At 47.6% G+C, this 21,022-nt stretch overlaps 8 protein-coding genes across 8 annotated transcripts; 3 read left to right on the top strand and 5 right to left on the bottom strand.

Annotated features, from left to right (window-relative positions):
• Positions 1-686: 686 nt before the first annotated feature.
• N7471_005266 (uncharacterized protein) lies at positions 687-866 on the bottom strand (the record flags this gene model as incomplete). Its single annotated transcript, XM_057277985.1, has 1 exon — positions 687-866. The coding sequence occupies one exon, from the start codon at positions 864-866 to the stop codon at positions 687-689; it is 180 nt and encodes a 59-aa protein (XP_057137595.1).
• On the top strand, positions 865-5,309 carry nte1 (lysophospholipase; the record flags this gene model as incomplete). The annotated part of the gene is made up of 2 exons (XM_057277984.1): positions 865-1,019; positions 1,082-5,309. The coding sequence occupies 2 exons, from the start codon at positions 865-867 to the stop codon at positions 5,307-5,309; spliced, it is 4,383 nt and encodes a 1,460-aa protein (XP_057137594.1).
• Positions 5,310-5,995: 686 nt separating this feature from the next.
• N7471_005264 (MARVEL domain-containing protein) lies at positions 5,996-6,703 on the bottom strand (the record flags this gene model as incomplete). The annotated part of the gene is made up of 4 exons (XM_057277983.1): positions 5,996-6,149; positions 6,208-6,330; positions 6,386-6,489; positions 6,557-6,703. 4 exons carry the CDS (start codon positions 6,701-6,703, stop codon positions 5,996-5,998), a joined length of 528 nt encoding a protein of 175 aa, XP_057137593.1.
• A 1,703-nt stretch (positions 6,704-8,406) lies between these two features.
• N7471_005263 (actin-related protein ARP5) lies at positions 8,407-11,189 on the bottom strand. Its single transcript, XM_057277982.1, has 4 exons — positions 10,805-11,189; positions 10,425-10,745; positions 9,431-10,371; positions 8,407-9,380 (listed from the first exon to the last, which is right to left on the bottom strand). The coding sequence occupies exons 1-4, from the start codon at positions 10,998-11,000 to the stop codon at positions 8,574-8,576; spliced, it is 2,265 nt and encodes a 754-aa protein (XP_057137592.1). The 5' UTR covers positions 11,001-11,189; the 3' UTR covers positions 8,407-8,573.
• A 68-nt stretch (positions 11,190-11,257) lies between these two features.
• On the bottom strand, positions 11,258-11,833 carry N7471_005262 (DASH complex subunit DAD4). Its single transcript, XM_057277981.1, has 5 exons — positions 11,802-11,833; positions 11,674-11,730; positions 11,574-11,618; positions 11,435-11,519; positions 11,258-11,375 (listed from the first exon to the last, which is right to left on the bottom strand). The coding sequence occupies exons 1-5, from the start codon at positions 11,802-11,804 to the stop codon at positions 11,347-11,349; spliced, it is 219 nt and encodes a 72-aa protein (XP_057137591.1). The 5' UTR covers positions 11,805-11,833; the 3' UTR covers positions 11,258-11,346.
• Positions 11,834-12,148: 315 nt separating this feature from the next.
• Positions 12,149-12,706, top strand: N7471_005261 (uncharacterized protein; the record flags this gene model as incomplete). The annotated part of the gene is made up of 1 exon (XM_057277980.1): positions 12,149-12,706. One exon carries the CDS (start codon positions 12,149-12,151, stop codon positions 12,704-12,706), a length of 558 nt encoding a protein of 185 aa, XP_057137590.1.
• A 954-nt stretch (positions 12,707-13,660) lies between these two features.
• Positions 13,661-14,349, top strand: N7471_005260 (uncharacterized protein; the record flags this gene model as incomplete). The annotated part of the gene is made up of 5 exons (XM_057277979.1): positions 13,661-13,691; positions 13,783-13,809; positions 13,879-13,927; positions 13,988-14,003; positions 14,053-14,349. 5 exons carry the CDS (start codon positions 13,661-13,663, stop codon positions 14,347-14,349), a joined length of 420 nt encoding a protein of 139 aa, XP_057137589.1.
• A 496-nt stretch (positions 14,350-14,845) lies between these two features.
• pfy1 (profilin) lies at positions 14,846-15,626 on the bottom strand (the record flags this gene model as incomplete). Its single annotated transcript, XM_057277978.1, has 5 exons — positions 14,846-14,977; positions 15,075-15,209; positions 15,296-15,380; positions 15,493-15,508; positions 15,599-15,626. The coding sequence occupies 5 exons, from the start codon at positions 15,624-15,626 to the stop codon at positions 14,846-14,848; spliced, it is 396 nt and encodes a 131-aa protein (XP_057137588.1).
• Positions 15,627-21,022: the final 5,396 nt, after the last annotated feature.

The raw sequence follows: 21,022 nt of genomic DNA, 5'->3' as shown, positions 1-21,022 counted from the left end.
ATAAAGATTATGATATTTTATTAACAATTTATTTCTACTCTCAGGTAGAACTGAGTCTAGTGTATTTTTGATTTAGCTTATTATTCTTTCTAGTTGAATTTGGTTTTTGAAAATGCGCGGTCGCATATATATATTTGTGTACTTTACTTCCGAGAACGGGCCACCAAGAACACACGAACGGGGGGTTCTATGATTTCTTGATTCATGAATCTGAAAAAGCCAATATTTTATGTCCTAGATTTCTTATTTTAATCATTGAAATATATGTATAAAATTGAAGTTGTGTTGCTACCTACAGGTACTGTATGGCTTAGAATCTTGTAAACAATTACATCACTGTGGATTGGCCTGTTATAACAGGGATATTTCGGTAGAATCATGGAATCATCGGGTCATAGAATTATAGAATATTATAAAGTACAATATTAATTGAAATACTAGAATAGTAATAGAATAATAGAATAATAGAATATTAAGTAGAATCATAAAATGATAATCTCACATGCCGCCTTGGCTCTTAACGTAAAGTTGCAGGTGACTCGGGATTAACCACCTCCTTTCACCATCCCACCTCTATCCCACCTACACCTACGGAGTAGTACCGTGATGCTTATAATCAGGCCTAATGGCCCCACGGTTGGGTTCGCTTTGGCGTTGGTCTAAGTCAATCTGAGTTAGTCTCAACCTTAGACCTGGAACACAAAGCGGAGCTCTCCAATCTTGCATGTGGTTAACATGGCTGGCCTGGCCCCGTCCTTCTCCCTCAGCCTAGGGGCTCCAACTTCAACCTCAATTAATTCCTTCGCTTCTCGCGCCTCTTTCTCCCAATTCCCACCCCCACCATACCCCCCAGCTCCCTCAATCATGGCGGGGTGGATCGGATGGGTGTTTACCCTCGTATTTCACACCTTCCCAAGCGTTCTTTACTCGATAATCACATTCTCGACAATTACACTGCCCACATGGCTCTTTACGCTCTTCTCTATGAGCTTGACATTCACCATGAATTTCACCACCATGTAGGTCTTGGTCTTGCGCTTAACTGAATCTTTGACTGTTGCTGATCAATCATGACCCTTAGAATGTTAATCTTCCTTGTCATGGCATCGACCATCAGCTGGTTCATCCGTTACCGGTACCTGAACATGTACAGCCGCCTGCCCCCAGAGCCTCAACGCAAAGAAGCCCAGGTCGACTTGTTCCCCGATATCCAGGAAGGGGACTCAAAACCAGGACTTGCCAACTATCTCGATGAATTCCTCAGTGCTATCAAAGTCTTTGGCTACCTTGAACGGCCCGTCTTCCACGAGCTGACCCGGACGATGCAGACCAGAAAGCTGATTGCGGGAGAGACGCTCATGCTGGAGGAGGAGAAAGGCTTCTGCATGGTTGTGGATGGGCTGGTCCAGATCTTCGTGAAATCAGCACGGGAAGGGAAGTCAGGCTCGCAAGAGAACTTCCAGATGGACGATGCCTCCTCAGACGAGGAGGACCAGAACATTGACAACCAACAGGGCTATCAGCTCCTCACCGAGGTCAAGAACGGCGCTTCGATGTCGTCTTTGTTCTCGATCCTCCAGCTGTTTACTGAAGATATTGAGCTCCGCAACTCGAGAAGCCACGGCTCTAGTATATCTAGTCCTATCCTTGGCCAGACTCATGTGCCTGATTCCTTCGCTGTTAGTCCCGGGTCCACCGTGAGAGACTCCAGGAACTTGAACACTGCAGCCCGTAGATCTGGCGATATATTGCCACCAGTGCCTCCGCTGAACCTCGGGGAGAGCCATGCCATGCCCCGACAGGACCCCGAGCAGACCCCGCAGTCGGAGACTAAACAAAATGCCCAGAAAAAACGCCGCAAGTCGGTACATCCAGATATTGTGGCACGGGCTACGGTGGACACGACGATTGCTATCATCCCAGCGAGCGCATTCCGCCGCCTGACCAGAGTCTACCCACGGGCAACGTCGCACATTGTCCAGGTTATCCTAACACGTCTCCAGCGGGTCACGTTTGCTACAGCGCATTCTTATCTGGGCCTGACTAGCGAGGTTTTAGGCATAGAACGGCAAATGTCTAAATTCACATCTTGGGACCTTCCGAATAATCTTCGAGGAAGTGCCTTGGATCGTCTGAAGGACAAATTCACGCGAGAGCGAGATCGATTGGGACCGGAGGAAGTTGGAAAAGGCATTGCTCTTCACAATCCTTCCGTCAGCCGTAGAGGACGCTCGAGCAGTACTCTCAGAAAAGAAGCCTTTTTACAAGCAAAGGTGGCAAGTGAGCGCCCTCTCACACCCTTAAGCCCACAAAGGCCACCGGCATTTATTAACAGGGACTCAGCAGGTGTCAGCCCCGGTGATCTGCTATCGACAATACAATTGTCCCGGTTTGGACCGCGACATGATCATTTGGCCCCTCGCCTCCAGACTCCTCTTACTGAGCGGGAGCGACCTCAATTTGTATCAACTGCTGCAATGAATGCTCTGCCCTCAACTTTCCAGCGAAATGAGTCAGTTGACGAGGACGCTATTTTCCGCGAGTCGATCTTGGACTGTATCATGAAGGGCATTGGGCTCACCGAAGGCACACGCGATACTCTGCGCAAGACCAGCCATTCTGGCGAGGCGTCGCCGAGACTTCTCTCCTACGATAACCGCCGCCAGAAGGCAGTGTTCTCCAATGCCTTTGGTTTCATCGATCCCTACGAAGGGTCTGGTGATGGCGAATCCGAATCCATGATGTCCTCCATGTCAGTGACGAGCGCAGGGGGGACTTCGCCTGTCTTCAACCTACGGGAAGACCTCCGCCATGACATTGAAGTGGTCTACTTTCCACAAGGCTCGGTTCTGGTGGAACAGGGTGAGCGCCATCCAGGTCTATACTACGTCATTGATGGATTCTTGGACGTGGGTATTCCAGCGAATGAGCGCGATGACACCCTTATTGGGTCTTCTCATGGGTCTGCCTCGCAAGCGCAAGAGGAGCTGTTCCCGAATCTGAGACGAACAGCGACAGCATCGTCGCGTGTCCCTGGTGCAACAGGCAGCAATGACCCTCGACGGAAGTCCCAGCCCCGAAAATCGCTATACCTGATCAAACCTGGTGGCATTCAAGGGTATGTCGGTGCTCTTGCATCGTACCGCTCGTACACCGATGTTGTGGCCAAGACGGATGTTTACGTTGGATTCCTTCCCCGTGCTTCCCTCGAGAGAATCGCAGATAGACATCCAGCTGCTCTCTTAACGCTGGCAAAGCGGTTGACAAGACTGCTGCCCCGTTTGCTGCTCCACATTGATTTCGCGCTGGAGTGGGTGCAGGTCAGCGCAGGACAGGTGATTTATCACCAAGGGGATGAAAGCGATGCTATTTATCTTGTTCTGAACGGTCGCCTGAGGTCTGTCCTTGAGGGACCAAACGGCAAGATAACTGTCATTGGCGAACACGGCCAGGGTGAGAGTGTTGGCGAACTCGAGGTCATGACTGAATCTACTAGACCGTCTACCTTGCATGCTATCCGAGAAACGGAACTAGCTAAGTTCCCCCGGTCTCTTTTCAACAGTCTTGCTCAGGAGCATCCTGGAATTACCATTCAGGTCTCTAAACTTATTGCCCAACGAATGCGTGATTTGGTCGAGCATCCGCTGTCTGAAAAGGGGATTGAACAGGGACATGCTGGCGGTGTTCAGACTGCAACCTCAACAGTCAACCTTCGCACTGTGGCAATTCTTCCGGTCATTTCTGGCGTTCCGGTTGTGGAATTTGGGCATAGACTCTTGCAGGCGTTGCACCAAATTGGTGTGACCAGAGGTGTCACTTCACTCAACCAAGCCACGATTTTGAACCACTTGGGTCGCCATGCCTTCAGTAAGATGGGGAAGCTTAAGCTTTCCCAATACCTGGCTGACCTCGAAGAGAAATTCGGAATGGTCTTGTACATCGCTGACACCAACGTGAACGCACCGTGGACTCAGACTTGCATCGCGCAAGCTGACTCTATTCTGTTGGTGGGTCTCGCAGAGTCTTCGCCCAGAATTGGTGAATATGAGCGGTTCCTGCTGGGTATGAAGACCACTGCGCGCAAAGAACTGGTTCTTTTGCACGCGGAACGATACTGTTCACCTGGACTCACTCGGGAATGGCTCAAGAACCGGGTGTGGATTAACGGTGGCCATCACCACATTCAAATGGCCTTCCGTTCGACCACCGAGCCTTCGCACCCGCCGAGTAAGAAGTTCGGTACTGTGCTGAAGCAGCGCGTCCAAATTCTACAAGCCGAAATTCAAAAGTATACGTCACGGCGTGCACAACAAACTCCACTGTATTCCCCGCAAACCCCTTTCAAGGGTGATTTCCATCGGCTGGCTCGGCGTTTGTGCGGCAAGTCTGTTGGTCTTGTACTGGGCGGAGGTGGAGCGCGTGGCATTTCGCAGGTTGGCGTCATTAAAGCGCTCGAGGAGGCTGGTATCCCAATTGATATCATCGGTGGCACATCGATCGGTTCCTTCATTGGAGCCCTGTACGCACGTGACGCTGATGTTGTCCCCATGTACGGGCGAGCCAAGAAATTCTCTGGGCGCATGGGGAGCATGTGGCGGTTTGCATTGGACCTGACTTATCCCACTGTTTCCTACACCACTGGTCATGAATTCAACCGGGGGATCTTCAAGACCTTTGGAAACAGTCAAATCGAAGATTTCTGGTTGGAGTTCTACTGCAACACAACCAACATCAGCCGATCCCGAATTGAGTATCACTCGTCTGGTTACGTCTGGCGGTACGTTCGGGCCTCGATGACGTTGGCCGGCCTAATGCCTCCTATCTGTGACGAAGGCAGTATGCTCCTGGACGGTGGCTACATCGACAATCTCACTGTGGCACACATGAAAAGCCTTGGAGCGGATGTCATCTTCGCAATTGATGTTGGGTCTATCGATGACAGCACGCCCCAGGAATTCGGAGACTCATTGTCAGGATTCTGGTCAGTGTTCAACCGGTGGAACCCCTTCTCCTCTCTCCCGAACCCACCTACACTTTCCGAAATTCAAGCACGACTGGCCTATGTCTCATCGTTCGACAATCTCGAGCGCGCAAAGAATATGCCTGGCTGTCTGTACATGCGTCCTCCCATCGACCCATATGGCACCCTAGAGTTTGGCAAATTCGACGAGATCTACCAAGTCGGCTACACATATGGAAAGGAGTTCCTTGACCGCTTGAAGAGCGAAGGCTCACTGCCTATCCCGGAGGAAACCGAGGAGAAGCGCAAGCTGCAGCGAACGATGGCTCCTCGCCGAGCTAGTATCTAACCGTTTCAACATTATCCTTCAATCCAGCCCTGCATGACATCTTGAGTCCAATGAAGCAATGACTTGACTTTTCGTATCCGGCGTTCAACACTGCATATGATTCGCTGTGCTTGGTGCCGGCTCCCTTTCTTGCGCAAGATACCGGTTGAGTGGCTTCTCTTATTGAACCTGTACATCCAGTGTATACTGCAAATAGCCAGAAAGAAAATAGAAATACAGCTTTGCTGGCAGTCATGACATTTACTTCCAATATTACTAGTACTATATTTAGTTTTGCGAATCAGGCCACTCAGTAGCCGTGCCATGTTGTACACGTTAATTAAGAAAGGAAAAATGTATCACCATATCGAACACCCCAAAGTTTCGACTACGGTGTAAAGTAATTAATCAATTAAGGTATTAAGAGAAAAGAGCACACTGGAAAGGTATCCCCGAGTCTGCGATGGGTATACACAGTACAGTCCATCAAGTATCAACTTCATCCTGCTCCCATCCCGGCTCATAGTAACGTATGTTCAATCCAGCCGCTGTCAAAATCCAAACTCATCAACACAAAATCAAAGAAAATACGCAAAAAAAAAAAGCCCAAAGCGGGTTCCTAAACATCCCAGTATATATCCACAACCATTGACCACGTCAAGAGATAGTAGATGTATATCTGCCCAGGGAGGTAGCCGACATACTGATTAAACAGTTCCAGCAGGAGCTGCAGGCGTATCATGAGGTGGACGGGTCCCAGAATTGACTTTATCCTCCTCGGTACGTTGGGTGGTGGTGTTTTCCTTGCGATAGGCCCAGAGGGCGGCGACTTCAAGGAGCATTCCGAAGAAGGTGAAGATACTGCAATGATATTAGTTTCCGCCAATTCACAGCAGCTGCGGAAATTCAGGCCACATACAAAGCTAGGAAGATGAAAGCTTCATTGGCCCTCTTGCGCTTGCAGTTGAGGCCTGCGGGGATAGCCCAGTAGCACCGCCTCGTGCTATAGTCTTGTGCGGAGAAAATAAAGGCAGTCAACCAGCTAGAATGGATATTAGAGACTTTGATGCAGACAATATGATTGAATGTTGACATACAGGTAGGAGAACACGACGTCGATAGCAAGCACGAATCTGCTCAACACCGAGGGCAGGAATGGCGAAATGAAAGCTGGAAGAAAGAAGACAACCGAGAGGACAGCCTAAGCTTGCAGTTAGAGATTATGGCTCTGTGATGATCGGTTAATCGAAGAACTGGGAATAACGTACAATGACTTCCTGGTAGATAGTATGCTGGCCACGGGGGCCGCGGTTGATGAAGAACGAGGTCAGGCCCATGACAATGACAACGCTAGCCCACTGCATGGTGCGAGTGGCCAGTTGCAGTGGACGAGCGATGGTTGTTGAGAAGAGCATCGTGTGTAGAAGAATAAGAAGTATACCAAACGTGAAAGTAGGCACAATACGGCCGAGTGTGACACGCCTATGAGATAATCCAGGAATAGATAGAGAAAATACAAGCGAGGAAAAAAAAGAATCAACTTCCACGGCAGAAGAGCAGGGAGCAGGATTTTATATCTCGGAGCAGATCATCCCAACATCACTGGTTCCGTGCATCTATCATTTACAAAGTAAACAAACAAGACCGACGCCAGGTGCCTAGGTACAGTGGAACAAAATCCATCACAGTCCAGGACCAGTGCCAGCAAGGACGAAAAGCAAGAATTCCCCAGGTGCGTCATGATGGCCTCTTCATGAAGTCAGAATCAACCATGTCTGGCCCAAATCCCAATTTGGCACTGTCTATTATTCCAGGTTCTTGGAAGAGGCAATTGGAGATCGTGTTTACCTTTTCCTTTGTGTAGCTATTTGAACTATATCGTGCAGTAAGTTCAATTAACTTCAGTATTATACGAAGTCAATATCTGGGCCTATGGCAATGGCAGCATCATGTTATCGTAAGCAAGGAGATAGCCCGAATCAAGGTTTACATGAAGAAAAACTAATAACGTCAAACGAACGAAAGCCCAGCCGGCAGCTTGCGGAAGATAATCCAGCGTCTGGTTAACCTCGTGATGTGATGGTTACCAAGTGCCAATCAGAGCGAGGATGGGTATATTGCACCACCGGTGCATAACCACCGAGGCAGAAGAACAACGAGACTATAATCTGCATCACCCAATAGCGGGGTTCTCCCTGCATGGGCCATGATCGACGGTGGCTTCAGCCTTATTAACGCTTTGTTCGATGATCCCGTTATCCAGGGATAGTGGTATCCCTTTACTCAAGTGTTTGGACTTGGATCAGCGTTTACAATATTCGAGGGAGACAAAATTATAGTGCTATTGTTTGATGATTGCTAGAAATTGTAAGCGATGCCAGTGCTGGCCACACCAAAGTGTTGTGTAACTAGCGCAATAGATCGTATTCGTTCGTACAACGTTGTTGTCTTTGACTGACCATGTCGTAGATAGACTGGTCTACAAGAGTAGTCCGACACAGCCGAGAACAAAAGAGCAGAGCTGTTGCATTTTTACTGGTCAGTGGGAGCCATTGACATCAAACGGGCATGACGTGAATCACCCCAGAGGCCATGCATGTAGATGTCTCAGACCCCCAACTTTAAACATAGCTCATTGATAGATGCAAGGAGCGTGTTTTAGTCTGGGTGAATACTTCGGGTCCCTTGCCATCAATATGTATAGATAGCCCATGTTTATTTGATAGACTGACAGCTGCAGACCACTGCTGTCTCTGCCATTACCCTGAACTGGGCAAAACAAGCTTGATCCATTTCCCAGGGATATCCCTTGAGAATAGAGCCAATATGGTAATGTCGCCTACGGCAGCTTGCGTGGTTTTTGCCGCGTGTTCGGCTTCATCCCCTCAACTGTATTTACGGCTTCCACTTGTCCTGGCGTGAGCCCATTGTTCTTGAAGAAAGTGATAGGCCAGGAGATCGGAAGGAGAAAAAGAGAGAGAAAAGACCCGGGGAGACACAGAGGTTGAGAGAATTGTGAGATGAGGTATACAAGAGGAGCATATACAATAATGTCAGATTCAATAAGAGTGAGAGTCGTAAAAGGGAAAGACGGTTTGTATTAACATAGTTGTAGTTATTCATACGGAGGGCTGAACATGTCATATTTCGCTTACTACCGTCGGACTCTGCAATAACATCTTTTAAGTATCAAATAAACATGCCCTATACCACGCCGGATAAGCAGAACCATTCGACTCCAGTGCGCCCAAGCAGGTGTTTTCGGAACTCGCTTTTTTTTAACCCTCACCATGTAGCATTGCCAAGATCATGCTCCTTGATGTATTCGCTGCCCTTCTCCATGTACTCTTGCCGCGTGACCGAGGATCGTCCTAGGCCATCACCAGAAGCCCATTGTGCCGCGCCCTTCCAGGCATCAAAAACGGGGTCCGATGCCTTGCGTACATTCAGTGTAGCATCAATGGGCAGGAACCCGCGGACTTCCTTACGGAAGCGTTCATCGAAACCGGTGAACAACGTATTTCCTCCAGTCAAAAACACATCCTTCAAAAGAAGGGACTGGTCTGCTGGGTTGGAATAACGTTGGTTAATGATATCGGCCGCAATCTCGATCAGACCAGCCTGGTCGAGGCCAGCAATGGACGGCTTGAACACAACCTCAGGCACACGGATGCGCTCCACGTTAAGATGGAGCTGGTGTGCCTCCCGCTGGCTTTCCGGGTCGAAAGGCCAGGGTCCGCGAAGGAACATGTGCACAAGACTCTTTGTCCAGTCGGACTGTGCGGCGAAAGTGTTGTGCTCATTGAATTCGGGATCGTACTCAAGGAGCTCCTTCTCTACAGAGTTGAGCATACCGTTGAGATCCTCCTCCTCTTCATCGTCACTGCCCTCGCCAACAGCTACGGTGCGGTAAACACCCCAGTCCTCGTCATTGGCACCGAAGTCATCGTCATCCCCGCCACGACGGCGTTTCTTAGGACCGTCGGATGCCAGGTTGGCCAGCGTCTTCATACGCATCTGACTGGCTAGGGATTTGCGATTTCCAAGATCAGCCGTGAAGCGGTCACGGTCTTTGATTCTTTGTAGAATGCCCTGAGAAATATTAGCATGTGAATTTAAAATGTCATGCCTGGCCAACATACCTGGCGATTGTTGCGGCGCTTGGCAATCCAGTTCTCGAAATCGTTCTCACGCGTCTCTCGATCTAGACGCTCCTCTTCCTCAACACGAGCCTTTTCGCGCTCCTTCTCTTCTTTGGCACGCAGTCTGGCATCGACGTTGGACTTCATTAGACGTTGGTGCCGCTTTTCCTTCAATCCGGCCTCATCCAGTTGGTCGTCTGGGATATCAAGCATAGGGAATGTCATTTCCTCAGGTTGCTCCTCGGTTTCTTCAATGCCTAGATCCTTGTTGCGCGAGCGTTTGATAGATTTCTCCAGCTCACGAATCAATTTATCAAGCGCAGCCTCGTCTTTCAAATCCTCGGCTTCCAGGACGCGACGAATCTCCTTCTTAGTCTCGTTGGCTAGATTATTTTGCAGATCTTTCCAGTACTCCAGCTCTTGCTCCTTCTTCACTAGTTTTTCAAGTCGCATCCTTGCGGCCTGTTCTTGCAAGCGACGGCCGCTCTCCTTCTTGCGCTCCGCAATTCGCGCGAGCTCTTCTTCAGTCTTCTCCTGAACAATATGCTCTGTGAACGGGTACTGAATGACGCGGTCACGGTCCTCAAGTCCTGTCCAGTCGAGGAATCCACCCAACTCGCGATCGTAGTCTTGTGAGACGTAACAATGTTTATGAACCATTTCCTCCATCTGTGCGTCCGTCAAACGAGTCGGGAAGGTCGGGTACTTCAGCTTCATGAGCTTCATCAGGTATTCGGCGCTCTGCAGGCCACCCCAGTTGAGACGAGTGCTGTTGGAGAGCATGGGCTTCGAGTTCATGACCGGAATGACATGAGTGGACGTATGCGATGAATCCACAATCAAACCGTCCGTTCCACCATTATAGCGATAGGAGAAAAGGGAGTCGATACCGTAGGCCACTGACGGCGCAGAGTAGCACTCGAAGAGGACCTCATTCATCACTAAAGGAGTGTCAGCAACCACCATACTGGCCCTGGAACCGCCAGATACTCACTCTTCCTTGAATATGCCATATTGGCGATCGGCTCCGTCATCAAGATCGGGCGACCGACGCCCCCATTTGCACCGTCTACGCCCAGCTTGAGGAACACATAGTCCAACACGCCTTCCATGACATCCCAGTTACCGACAACACTGGAACCGGGGTCAAACCCATTGCGCAACTGTCCCCTCGTAGTCGCATCGACGTAAGCATCGTATCCAATAAATTGGCACTGGCGATTGAGCTTGCGATCACGGTATCGGCTCATGACGGGAGGTATGGCGAATCGGGGGTTTTTGTCAAAAGACCAACCGGCCTTGACGAGGTGGGAGCCTGCGCATGAACCACATTTGTTAGAAGGGTTGAGTCGCAAACTATCTGAAATTCCTTACCATTGTCAATGACGATAGCACTGGTGTCGGGATGGGCCTGGCTCTCCTGATATCCCTCGGGTTGCGGAGGGTGGTAACCCTTGAATGGAAAGTCTTGTACGCCGTGAAGTTGTGGAGGAGGCTTCTCAGTTCGTTGCTCAGTGGCATTGGATGCAACGCGAGCTGGTAGGAGGGTCTGCACAGAAGTAATCGTCATGGCGGGCTGCGCTCCGGAAACCAGGAGCTATTGGGGTCGGAGATTGTAGATGGCGAGTAGGGCTCACTGCATGGGAAATGAGGTTGGGATAGGAGGAAAGCAATGAACCCGTGGAAAGGGCAGCGGATTGACAAAGAGGCAAAAGACACAAACGCGGTTGATGAGGTTTGGCGGAGTTGGACCGCCAAGAATGGAGGCTATCACTATCGCTGCTACGGAGTACAGGGATGCAACGATTACAACCATTTACAGGTGCCTATTGAATTTAGAAGTTGGTATCATTGACTAATTGCAGGCTCATCTACACATTTCTTCGTTACAGGAAATTGTTCATCCTCCGGAGTCCTTAGGATGGCTCTTGGAGGTTCTCCGTGGCTATAGGGCGTTAGTAGAGAATTTCAAGGTTGATATAATGATAGTGGAGTAATGTATACCTTCGAGGTGGAAGAGAACATTAGACTGGTAGTTCTTGAACATCTGCGCCACAAGCTCAACATTCATGTTCTGGATGTTGACTTCCTATGATCGAGAGTCAATACTTTGATCATATCAATGAAGGAGTTTCAAACCTACCTGAAGACCTTTGTTCATGACCATGATGGCTTCGTTGAGCTTCTCCTATATTACAAAATTAGCAAAGTATATCTTGCAGATGTGGTTCAACATGACATACAACGTTAGTGATGATGCGAGAGAGCAGCACCGTCTGCTGATGCTCGTGGGGGCTTTCCTAAAGAGATATCAGCATCTGGGATCTTTCAGAACATATCAGATCCAATGTATGGAAGAGAAACTGCATACCATGGCTGGATATTGAGATATGTTGTGTTGGTGTTGGACGTGAAAGTGTTTATTTGGACTTAATCGGGATGAGATCACGTGCGGCTATACAGACTTCGCGGGCCGGGGATACTACTTGCATTGCTTTCTACGTTGGACCTGACTTGTCCGTTTGAGATCCGTCTTTATATGCCTTATACTATATAACCAAGTGCTGCCAACTCAGGAATCTAATATTGTTTGATCACACCATCCCAACCCCGATCTTAATACATTCATCCCTCCACACACCGGCAAGCTTCGCAAGAGCTGTTTCCGCCTCAACCTCCAAATTGACCAGACCCGTGGCCTGAATCATATTCAAGAATATGCCTCCGCCAACTCCCGCCAACGATGAAGCTCACCAGCAGCTGTTGAACACTCTGGACATTTCACATGTCCACAAGCCCTTCCGCAACCCTCACTGGAAACCGTCCCAGCGGCGCAACAAGAATCTCAAGCAGATTATCTCAGAGGCCTCTCGGAAGGAGGCATCAGTGATGGCAACTCAAGCCAACTCGGGTGCAACTACGCCAGGGGCCTCGGGCGCTGTCACCGATGGCACACAAACCCCCTCCGAAGGGGCTGCACCTAACCTGTCCCAGGCCACCCAAAACCTCTCGACTCTCGTCTTGGAGAGGAACGCTCGAGCGACTTTCCCTACCGGGCCCGCCGTCACGTACACGAACATCGAATCGGCACCATCGTTTAACCCTGCCTTCCACCATCACTACTGTGACATCACGGGCCTGAATGGACCGTACACCGACCCCAAGACCCGGCTGCGGTATCACGACAAGGAGATCTTCAAGGTGATCCGAACTCTGGCACAGGGTGTCCCTGAAAACTACCTGGAAGCGCGCGGAGCGCACACCATCTTGAAGTAAAAGAGTGGCAAGAGGCCTACCTTATTCAATTCCCAAACGAACGATCATGCAAGAATGGGTATGTCATACAAGAACGAATTTGGATAGTAAGAACTCTACTAATCAATTCAACTAGACACAAATACGAATCGCCAATAAGCGTTATGTACGACCAACACAGTCAAGCCCTTTCCACCCCACCATGCCCCTTTCGAGACAGGCTCAAGAAAACGCTCCGGCTTATTCGTGATCAATGAGTCGATCTTCGCCTTGTGCATAAGCACTCGACTATTACCGACACCCCATGGGACAGGGCACCAGTTACAGAATCCGAAGAGACTGTCGTCGCGGCGTGGCATGTACAAAATACATGTACAGGAAGATTCTGCAATAGTGGGTAGTAGTATGTATGAGCTATGCTCAATATTGTGTGCTTCAGTCGGTGTATCTCAATACCAGTAAAATTAGAACTGAAATTTGAGATCGAGAAAATCTATGCAATTGGAACGATCACATCATTAATGACCATTGCTCAATTGCCAATAAATTGGAAAAGACTGTTAAAGGAAAAGGACAGGTGGAATGATCAGCGCGCGATATAAGCACTTTAGAGTCACCGCCTACCATTCTCGACTAGGCGCCGATTATACGGCAGAATTGTGATTTTCGAGTTGTTTTCTGTTTACGTGCCTTGGGACTTTTTGCTACCTTATCATCTGTGTCGAGGACGTTTCCAAGTCGTGAGGATACTGTTGCAACAAAAGACCTGCTATTACCCGCTTTGAACAACGCCACCAATATCTCCGCTTTGTCTCGCCGCATCTGCCTGGCTCTTGCCCTACCAATTCCACAAGGATCACTTGTTTCTCAGACCGCAGTGATAAGTGTCGCGTGTTCTAAAATTACATCGAGAATCTTTGCGCAACCTTCGGTCCCATATACCATCATCAACTGTCGAACCTGAAATAACCAAAAATGCCGAGCATGTGGTTAACAGAGAACCAGAGTCAGTCGCATTCGTTCTACAAGCTGTGATGTCCACTGTCATAGCAGTGCATGTATAGCAATTGTCAAGCATATGCTGATCTATATAACAGAGATCGGTGTGGTCTTCTGCTCAGCAGGTATGAGATCGGCGATCGCAAATCACTAATTATTTGGACCGAGAGCTAACCAAATTTGCTGTTGATTAGGAGGCTTGTTCCTATTTGGAGGAGTGGTGATGTTCTTTGACCGGTCATTGTATGTCCCGGCGTTCTGCTCTTTTGAAGGGGAATAAATGCTAATGTCCGTTTTCAATAGACTTGCTATGGGAAATGTACGCCACATGCTCCAACAAAATTGCTATATTTAACTAACAATACCAGGTCCTCTTTCTCATCGGATTGACCCTGATCATTGGTGTCCAGAAAACCATAGTCTTCTTCACGCGCCCACAAAAACTCAAGGGCACTGCCGCTTTCGCCGCTGGCATCCTCCTTATTCTCTTCCGCTGGCCCTTGACTGGGTTCTTGATTGAACTCTATGGCTTATTCATCCTGTTTGGCGACTTCCTTGTCACGATCGGTCAATTTGCGGGCAACATCCCCGTGGTAGGGCCGTATATCCAGCGTGGACTGGAGGTGCTTGCTGGTGGGAGGAGCAATGCCGAGCTTCCTGTATGAGTATACACAAACAGGGAAGTAGCGATGAGGTTCCCTAATGGTATCCCAAACTTACGTCGAATCTGTGGACTTCGTCGTTGCGGGATATCAGATGCACCTCTCCATGTTTGGAGATGTCCAAGTACGCTGTATTATACATGTGACACGGGATGATACGATCCACCTACGGAATTCAGCTTTATGTAATTAATAATGACCCTTATTGATCTTCCAGCGTTAAATTGACAGCTGGTAATCAGTTAATATGCATGTTAGAATAGACAAATTACATTGTGCATCATACAATCTGGTTCGTATCCTCATACTGTGCATTAGGAACCATGTCTAGATCGACGTGGCCCATTGAGGCAAAGAGATCCAGTCAAGCCAGAAAAGAAGCATGAGCGAAACATCACGCTGGGCTCAAGAGAGAAATAGTCGAATGCTCCTTTATTTCCTATTCTTCACAAACCCTCAACTCATCACATCATTTAGTTATCATTGTGTTTTTGCCAATTTACTGGGGCTTGTTGAGGTAGTCGACGAGGTTCTCGACAACGGTCGCGGCGTTGGTGGTTTGGACGGCCTCGCTGTGGTGGGCGATGATGGTGCAAGAGGAGGCACGGGCAATAATGACACCCTCCTTACCCTATATCACAGACCAAAGAGATTAGCACAGATTCCGATGTTACGTATCGATATAATCCCCGAGGTATTTATGGGTCGAGGGAAGCGGGTATGCTTACCTTCTTGCCGTATAGACTGCGCTCGTCAGCGCGGATGGTGACGAACTTCTCACCGCAGACAGAGAAGCCACCGGCAAAAGCCTGGTCGCTAGACGTGAAGGCGGTGATCAGGGAGTTAATCTCCTCCTGGGAGAGCTGTATTGAGACAACCAACAATGTTAGCGACTGTGTCGAAGTCCGTGACCCCACCCCGCACGAGGAAAAATAACAGGCGAGCTTACCGCGAAGCCGGGCGAGGCAGCCTCAACAGCGGAGAAGTCGGCGGCGAGGATACCGGCTTTGTCGAATTGACCCGAGCCCATCAGGCTGTGAGAAAGAAGCTTGTCAGTATATGTACAGGATAGACATGGCGAGTTGATTTGGTTTCGATGGTAACATCGAGGGGCATATCAGGGGTCGAGGAGGGGTGATGATGTACCTGGAGTCGACATAGCCTGATTGAAGAAGAAATCTCATGTTAGCGGACTCGAACAAGCAAGGGTTGAACTGTCAGTCTGCAGTCTGCAGTTCAAGGTGATTCATACTTTGCCAGATTGCTGAGTGCGCGCCCATGATGACTGTAAAGAAGCTGAGAGAATAACGCTGGAGTTGATGAAATTAGAGGTCAGACAAGAAGAGAAGGTAGAAATTTCAGCACACCTTTTGAATATACAGAAAAAGGAGAGCTGGGAGAAGAACAGGAGTTAGTGGGGGGAGAAGAAGTTGTGGCGGTCGGGAGAGGACCCCGCCATATGACGATCCTACCGTTTGCAACTGACTTGGGATATCAAGCTTATATTTGTTGCTTATGTGTATTTATTGGTTGATTTGTTGATTCTGGAATCTACTATTTATTTTGTCTATGCTAGGTAGGATACTATAATATCTGTGTAGAATGGGTAGGTGTATATGATATCTGATCTTCTCTTATACTAAGTAGCGGTGGGAGATCTCAACAAATACGAAGTAGCTTTAACATCGACAACTTTTGGATGAGTCTATTCAAAGCAGTCATGTCGAAAAATATGTATGACATACATATAGCATCCCGGTACCAGTCCAGTCAGCCCAGTCAGCTCAGTCACTTCATGTACCGTCGATCATCACAGGATTCGATCACGATGGCTGCCTTGATGCCTGAGTATTTGTCGGTGGATTCCGTATTGTAAAATGTAGGGTCCAATCAATGGTATTCAACTCTCTGTATTTCTGTATCGGCTCTCTACACAATTTATATGGAGCCTCGATTACATAACATAAATTACGAAAACATGTAGGATTAATAAATCCTCCGGTATACCGGCGTAACTACGCCGACACACCCCCTCAGCGATCCTAGTATGGGATTGCTGGACCCTGTAGATCTGTATATTGATCTTTCTAGGCTATTAGATAGCCTATGTCCACCATCCTAAGCATCCGTATGAAACTCTCATGCTTCTGTCGAGAGAGTAATTTGGTGAGTCTATCGGCAACCATACTCGTGTTACGGACATGCTAGTCACCAATCAGTTGTGGGGACCGCAACTACTGATGGGCCACCGAGAGCCAACCGAACGATCTGTCATCAGATCACGTGCACCATCCTATACTCTGGGATACCCGGGTGTTCAGGGAAAAGAGAAACCGTGATCATGCTCAGTGAGCAAGAGCATGATCAGCCCTGAGCAGGACCCACTTCCAGAGGATATCCGGTACATATGTTACTGTATGGACCAGCAAACCTCTGCCACCACGATTAGGCAATCACCACGTGATCATGCAAGTAGTAGAACGGTCGACGGTAGACTAGTAGAATCTGCCAAGGCAATTCTACTCATCTACGATCTACCATTCTACATAGGAAGAACTTAGGGATATATAAGGACACTCATTCATGTATCTAGTTTAGTTCTTCGTCTTCAATCATATATTATTACTTATGTATACCTTTGGAACTTCAGTGACTCTTTAACTTGATTATAACTTGACAACACTCACGAGTAGACCAATACTCCGGTATAGATCTACTCGGCGCTCTACCTAGCATCGTTCCTCGATACCTCAATAGGACCTATCCTACAGTAAGGCCTATTAGGCAATAGTACGGTTAAGAGTACAGATCGTTGACGTTAGAAACCTAAGAAGCATAAGGCAAGTATAACCTAGAAACCTTCTAACCTAACTATGACTAGTTAGCAGTGCGTAACACATTAAAGACCGTCTCAAATCAAGTTTCGAGTCACAATAAACAATATATCTCACGTTAGTGCTAGAAAGAAGTAGGCCACTCTACCCGTGGAGGACCTTGACTCTAACACCGAGCGCGATAACACTATTACGGAGCAGAAGAAGAAGATCAATGAACTCGAGCACAACCTCAAGAAAGTTATAGATCAGCTTAGTAACTTAGGCGAAAAAAGCGGCACTAAGTTTAGTGAAGTCGATAAGTACCTCGAATAGATTAAAGTTCAAGTCAACGCTTCTACGCCTATCAGCGCTATCCAGGCACCACGATTGCCTAAGGCTAAGTGTTTTGAAGGAAACCGAACTAAGCTTCGAGGATTCCTCACTCAGATAGATATGCACCTAGACGTGAATAGCACCAAGATTCCCAACGAAGCCGGTAAGGTGATTTTTATGTCAACCTACTTACGCGGCTAAGTATAGGATTGGTTCGAACCACACATCCGTGATTACTATAGAAAGGATCCTAAAGAATGGTCAGCGACCACGACAAATATCTTTAGTGTATACCGTCATTTCCGCGAACATCTCGAGAACACATTCGGCGATATCGATGTAGCGAGAACGGCAGAAAAGAAGCTACAACGCATCCGATAGACCACCTCGACTTCGAGCTACGCCTCTAAGTTCCTATAGATCATCTCTTACTTAGATCTGCCTAATAGAGCGTATATCCCGTACTTCGAAGCCGGGCTAAGATCTAACGTTAAGGACGAACTAGCGCGAATCGATCGACTAGAAACGCTGGACTAGCTCATCAAGGTCTTAGTTAAGATCGACAATCGCAATAACGAACGACGATATAAACGTCGAGAGATGGAACAATAGAAGAAGGGCAAGAGCCACGGATTCAACCGATTTAGTAACGGGCGCCGCGACCAGGGACTACCATAGGACTCCGACCCATACGGCCCCAAACCAATAGAATTAGACGCCACTTAAGATAAGTAAAACGAGCGTCGTAAAAAGAATCTCTGCTTTACGTGCGGGAAACCAGGACACCGTGTAAGGGAATATAAGTAGAAGAAACCATACGAAAAACGGTAATATATACAAGCGACACGCGAAGAACTACGTGCGACTCGAGAATCTAGAAAGGACTACCTAAGCAAAGAAAGCTTGGAAGATCTCTTAGTAAGATGGGAAAACCTAAGCCTAGAAGAGATAGCAGCGGGCAACCTATACATTAAAGGGTTAGCCGACGAGTAGAACATCGATTATCTAGAGATCGATTGGGATATAGTGGAGAGTCAAGGATAGACATAACACGATCCTCGGCACTAGATTTATAACTTAGCGGGCCATAAATCCCAGGAGGACGCTAGTTGGTAGCCCTAGGGCTCGCTAGGACTATAGGCCGCGGACGCACGGCTAGATAGGTCTTAAGACCGCCACGGACTCTAGGAGCCAGATATAGGGCTCCCGGGAACACTAGTCACGTTCCCCGAAACCACCGTTAACCTAGGAACGCTGAGCACGTCCCTAGGAATAGACCAAGTGATCCCAGAAACACCACCAGAAAGTCCTAGGAACCATCGTCAAATAAGTAACGATAAAGAAGCCGACGAGCTTATTAGTCACCTCTAGGATGAGATTTAGACTAGTAGGTTGGACTAGCACCTTATTATAGCAATTAAGGAAGGCGACGACCTAATAGGATGCCCTTACGAAGATTCCACTTACGCGTGCAAAGGATATACACGACACCTAGGATATAGCAGAATGGCTAGTATTATATGCTACGACGAGATATACACAACCTATAGGTTAGTAAAGTTAGATTACGGCATCGAACCGAGACCACTACGGTGGATAAAGAAGCTATAATAGAAACAAGTTTACTAAGGAATTTGGTATAACGGAAGATAACTATACGATTACGATAATCGTCCAATAACGTAGTTAGCTACAACCTTATTAGGAACTCATATCAAGCTGTTCGTGACCTTACCTATAGGAAAAGCGTAGACCCTAATCGACTCGGGTGCCACTAATAACTTTATAAACCCAAGGTACCAAGAAGACCGACAAGTATCAACCAAGAAGTTGTCATAAGTGATACTAGTTATAGGACTCGACGGAGAAGTCCTCTCTAGGGGAGTCAGCGAAGAGACCATCACTCTACCTATATCTGTCTACGGACACCCAGAATTGATCAAGTTCAATATCTTGGAAACGGGAGACTACGATATCGTCTTAGGCATTCTATGGCTTAGAAAGCACAACCTAAGCGTCGATTGGCAAATAGGGCGTATCTCATTTAATAGATACGAGTGTGCGAGACAACACGACGACTACGAAACACGTCGGAAGAAGTCTGCCTAACGGACTAACGGCAGCAACAACCAGCCCTATAAGAAGAGGGTTAGGGTATCGGTCATAGGCGTCGCCCCGGACACGATAGAATAGTCACCAAATATATCCGACCACGTATTAGCGGAATACGTGATTATTAAACACGAAAAGCTGTACGCAACCAGCGATAAACCTAGGATTCCAGACGAATACTAGGAGTTTAGAGATATTTTCACGGCACCGGCCGATAGAGTGCTACTAGAACACGGAACCTTTAACCACGAGATTAACACGAAGGAGGGTATAGAACCTACTTTTATACCAATCTATCAATTATCTTAGAAGGAATCCGGAGCACTCAAGGATTATATCGATGAAAACCTATAAAAAGGTTACATCCGTGCCTCTAAGTCACCGGCGGGATATCCGATCATCTTCGTACCAAAGAAGGATGGGAGCCTTCGACTTTGCGTGGACTATCGACAATTAAATTCGATTACTATCAAAGATCGACACCCACTACCTTTGATTCACGAGATTCAGGATCGAATTCAAGGAGTAAAGTACTTTTCGAAGTATAACATTACTAATGCGTATTATCGCATTCGGATCAAGCTAGGCCACAAATGGAAAACGGCATTTAGAACCAAGTACGGACACTACGAGTATATAGTTATGCCATTCGGCCTCACTAACGCACTAGCCACTTTCTAACGCTTCATCTTCAGCGTACTAGAAGAGTATCTTAATATCTTCGTTATCGCGTATCTAGATGACATCTTAGTATTCTCCAAAACGCTCGAAGATCATATCAAATATAATAAGCTAGTACTATATAAGTTGAGAGCTACGAAGGTCACTCTCAAACTCAAGAAATGCGAGTTTTATATCTAGGAAACGGGATTCCTTAGATATCGTATCAGCCTAGACGGATTAGGCATAGAAGAGGATAAGGTCAGAAGCATCATAGAATGGCCTACACCTAGAAACGTTAAAGAAGTGTAACAATTCCTTAGACTTACAAATTACTATCGGAAAATCATCGACAGGTATGCTAGTATAGCAACCGGACTTTACCGATTCACTAAGAAAGGATAGGTATTTATATGGGACGACGTAGTAGAAACATCGTTTTAGGAACTAAAGAAACTATTTAGCAAACGAACGATTGTGGCTATATTCAACTACGATCTACTAATCGTGTTAGAAACGGACGCCTCAGACTACGCTCTCGGAGCTAGACTGACTTAAGAAGAAAACGGGACCTCCCGACCGGTCGCATTCTAGTCTAGGAAAATGATCCCTATAGAACTCAATTACGATATACACGATAAGGAACTACTAGCTATAGTGTCGGCATTCCAAGTCTAGAGAGTATATCTAGAAGGAGTAAAACACACTATAACGGTACGAACCGATTATAAGAACCTTACGTTCTTCATAACGAC

Source organism: Penicillium samsonianum (assembly GCF_028829775.1).
Source record: "Penicillium samsonianum strain IBT 33392 chromosome Unknown utg000003l_segment0_segment0, whole genome shotgun sequence".
NCBI lineage: Eukaryota > Fungi > Ascomycota > Eurotiomycetes > Eurotiales > Aspergillaceae > Penicillium > Penicillium samsonianum.
Note: the sequence above shows the minus strand (reverse complement) of the source record. Positions and strands in the feature narration are given on the sequence as shown.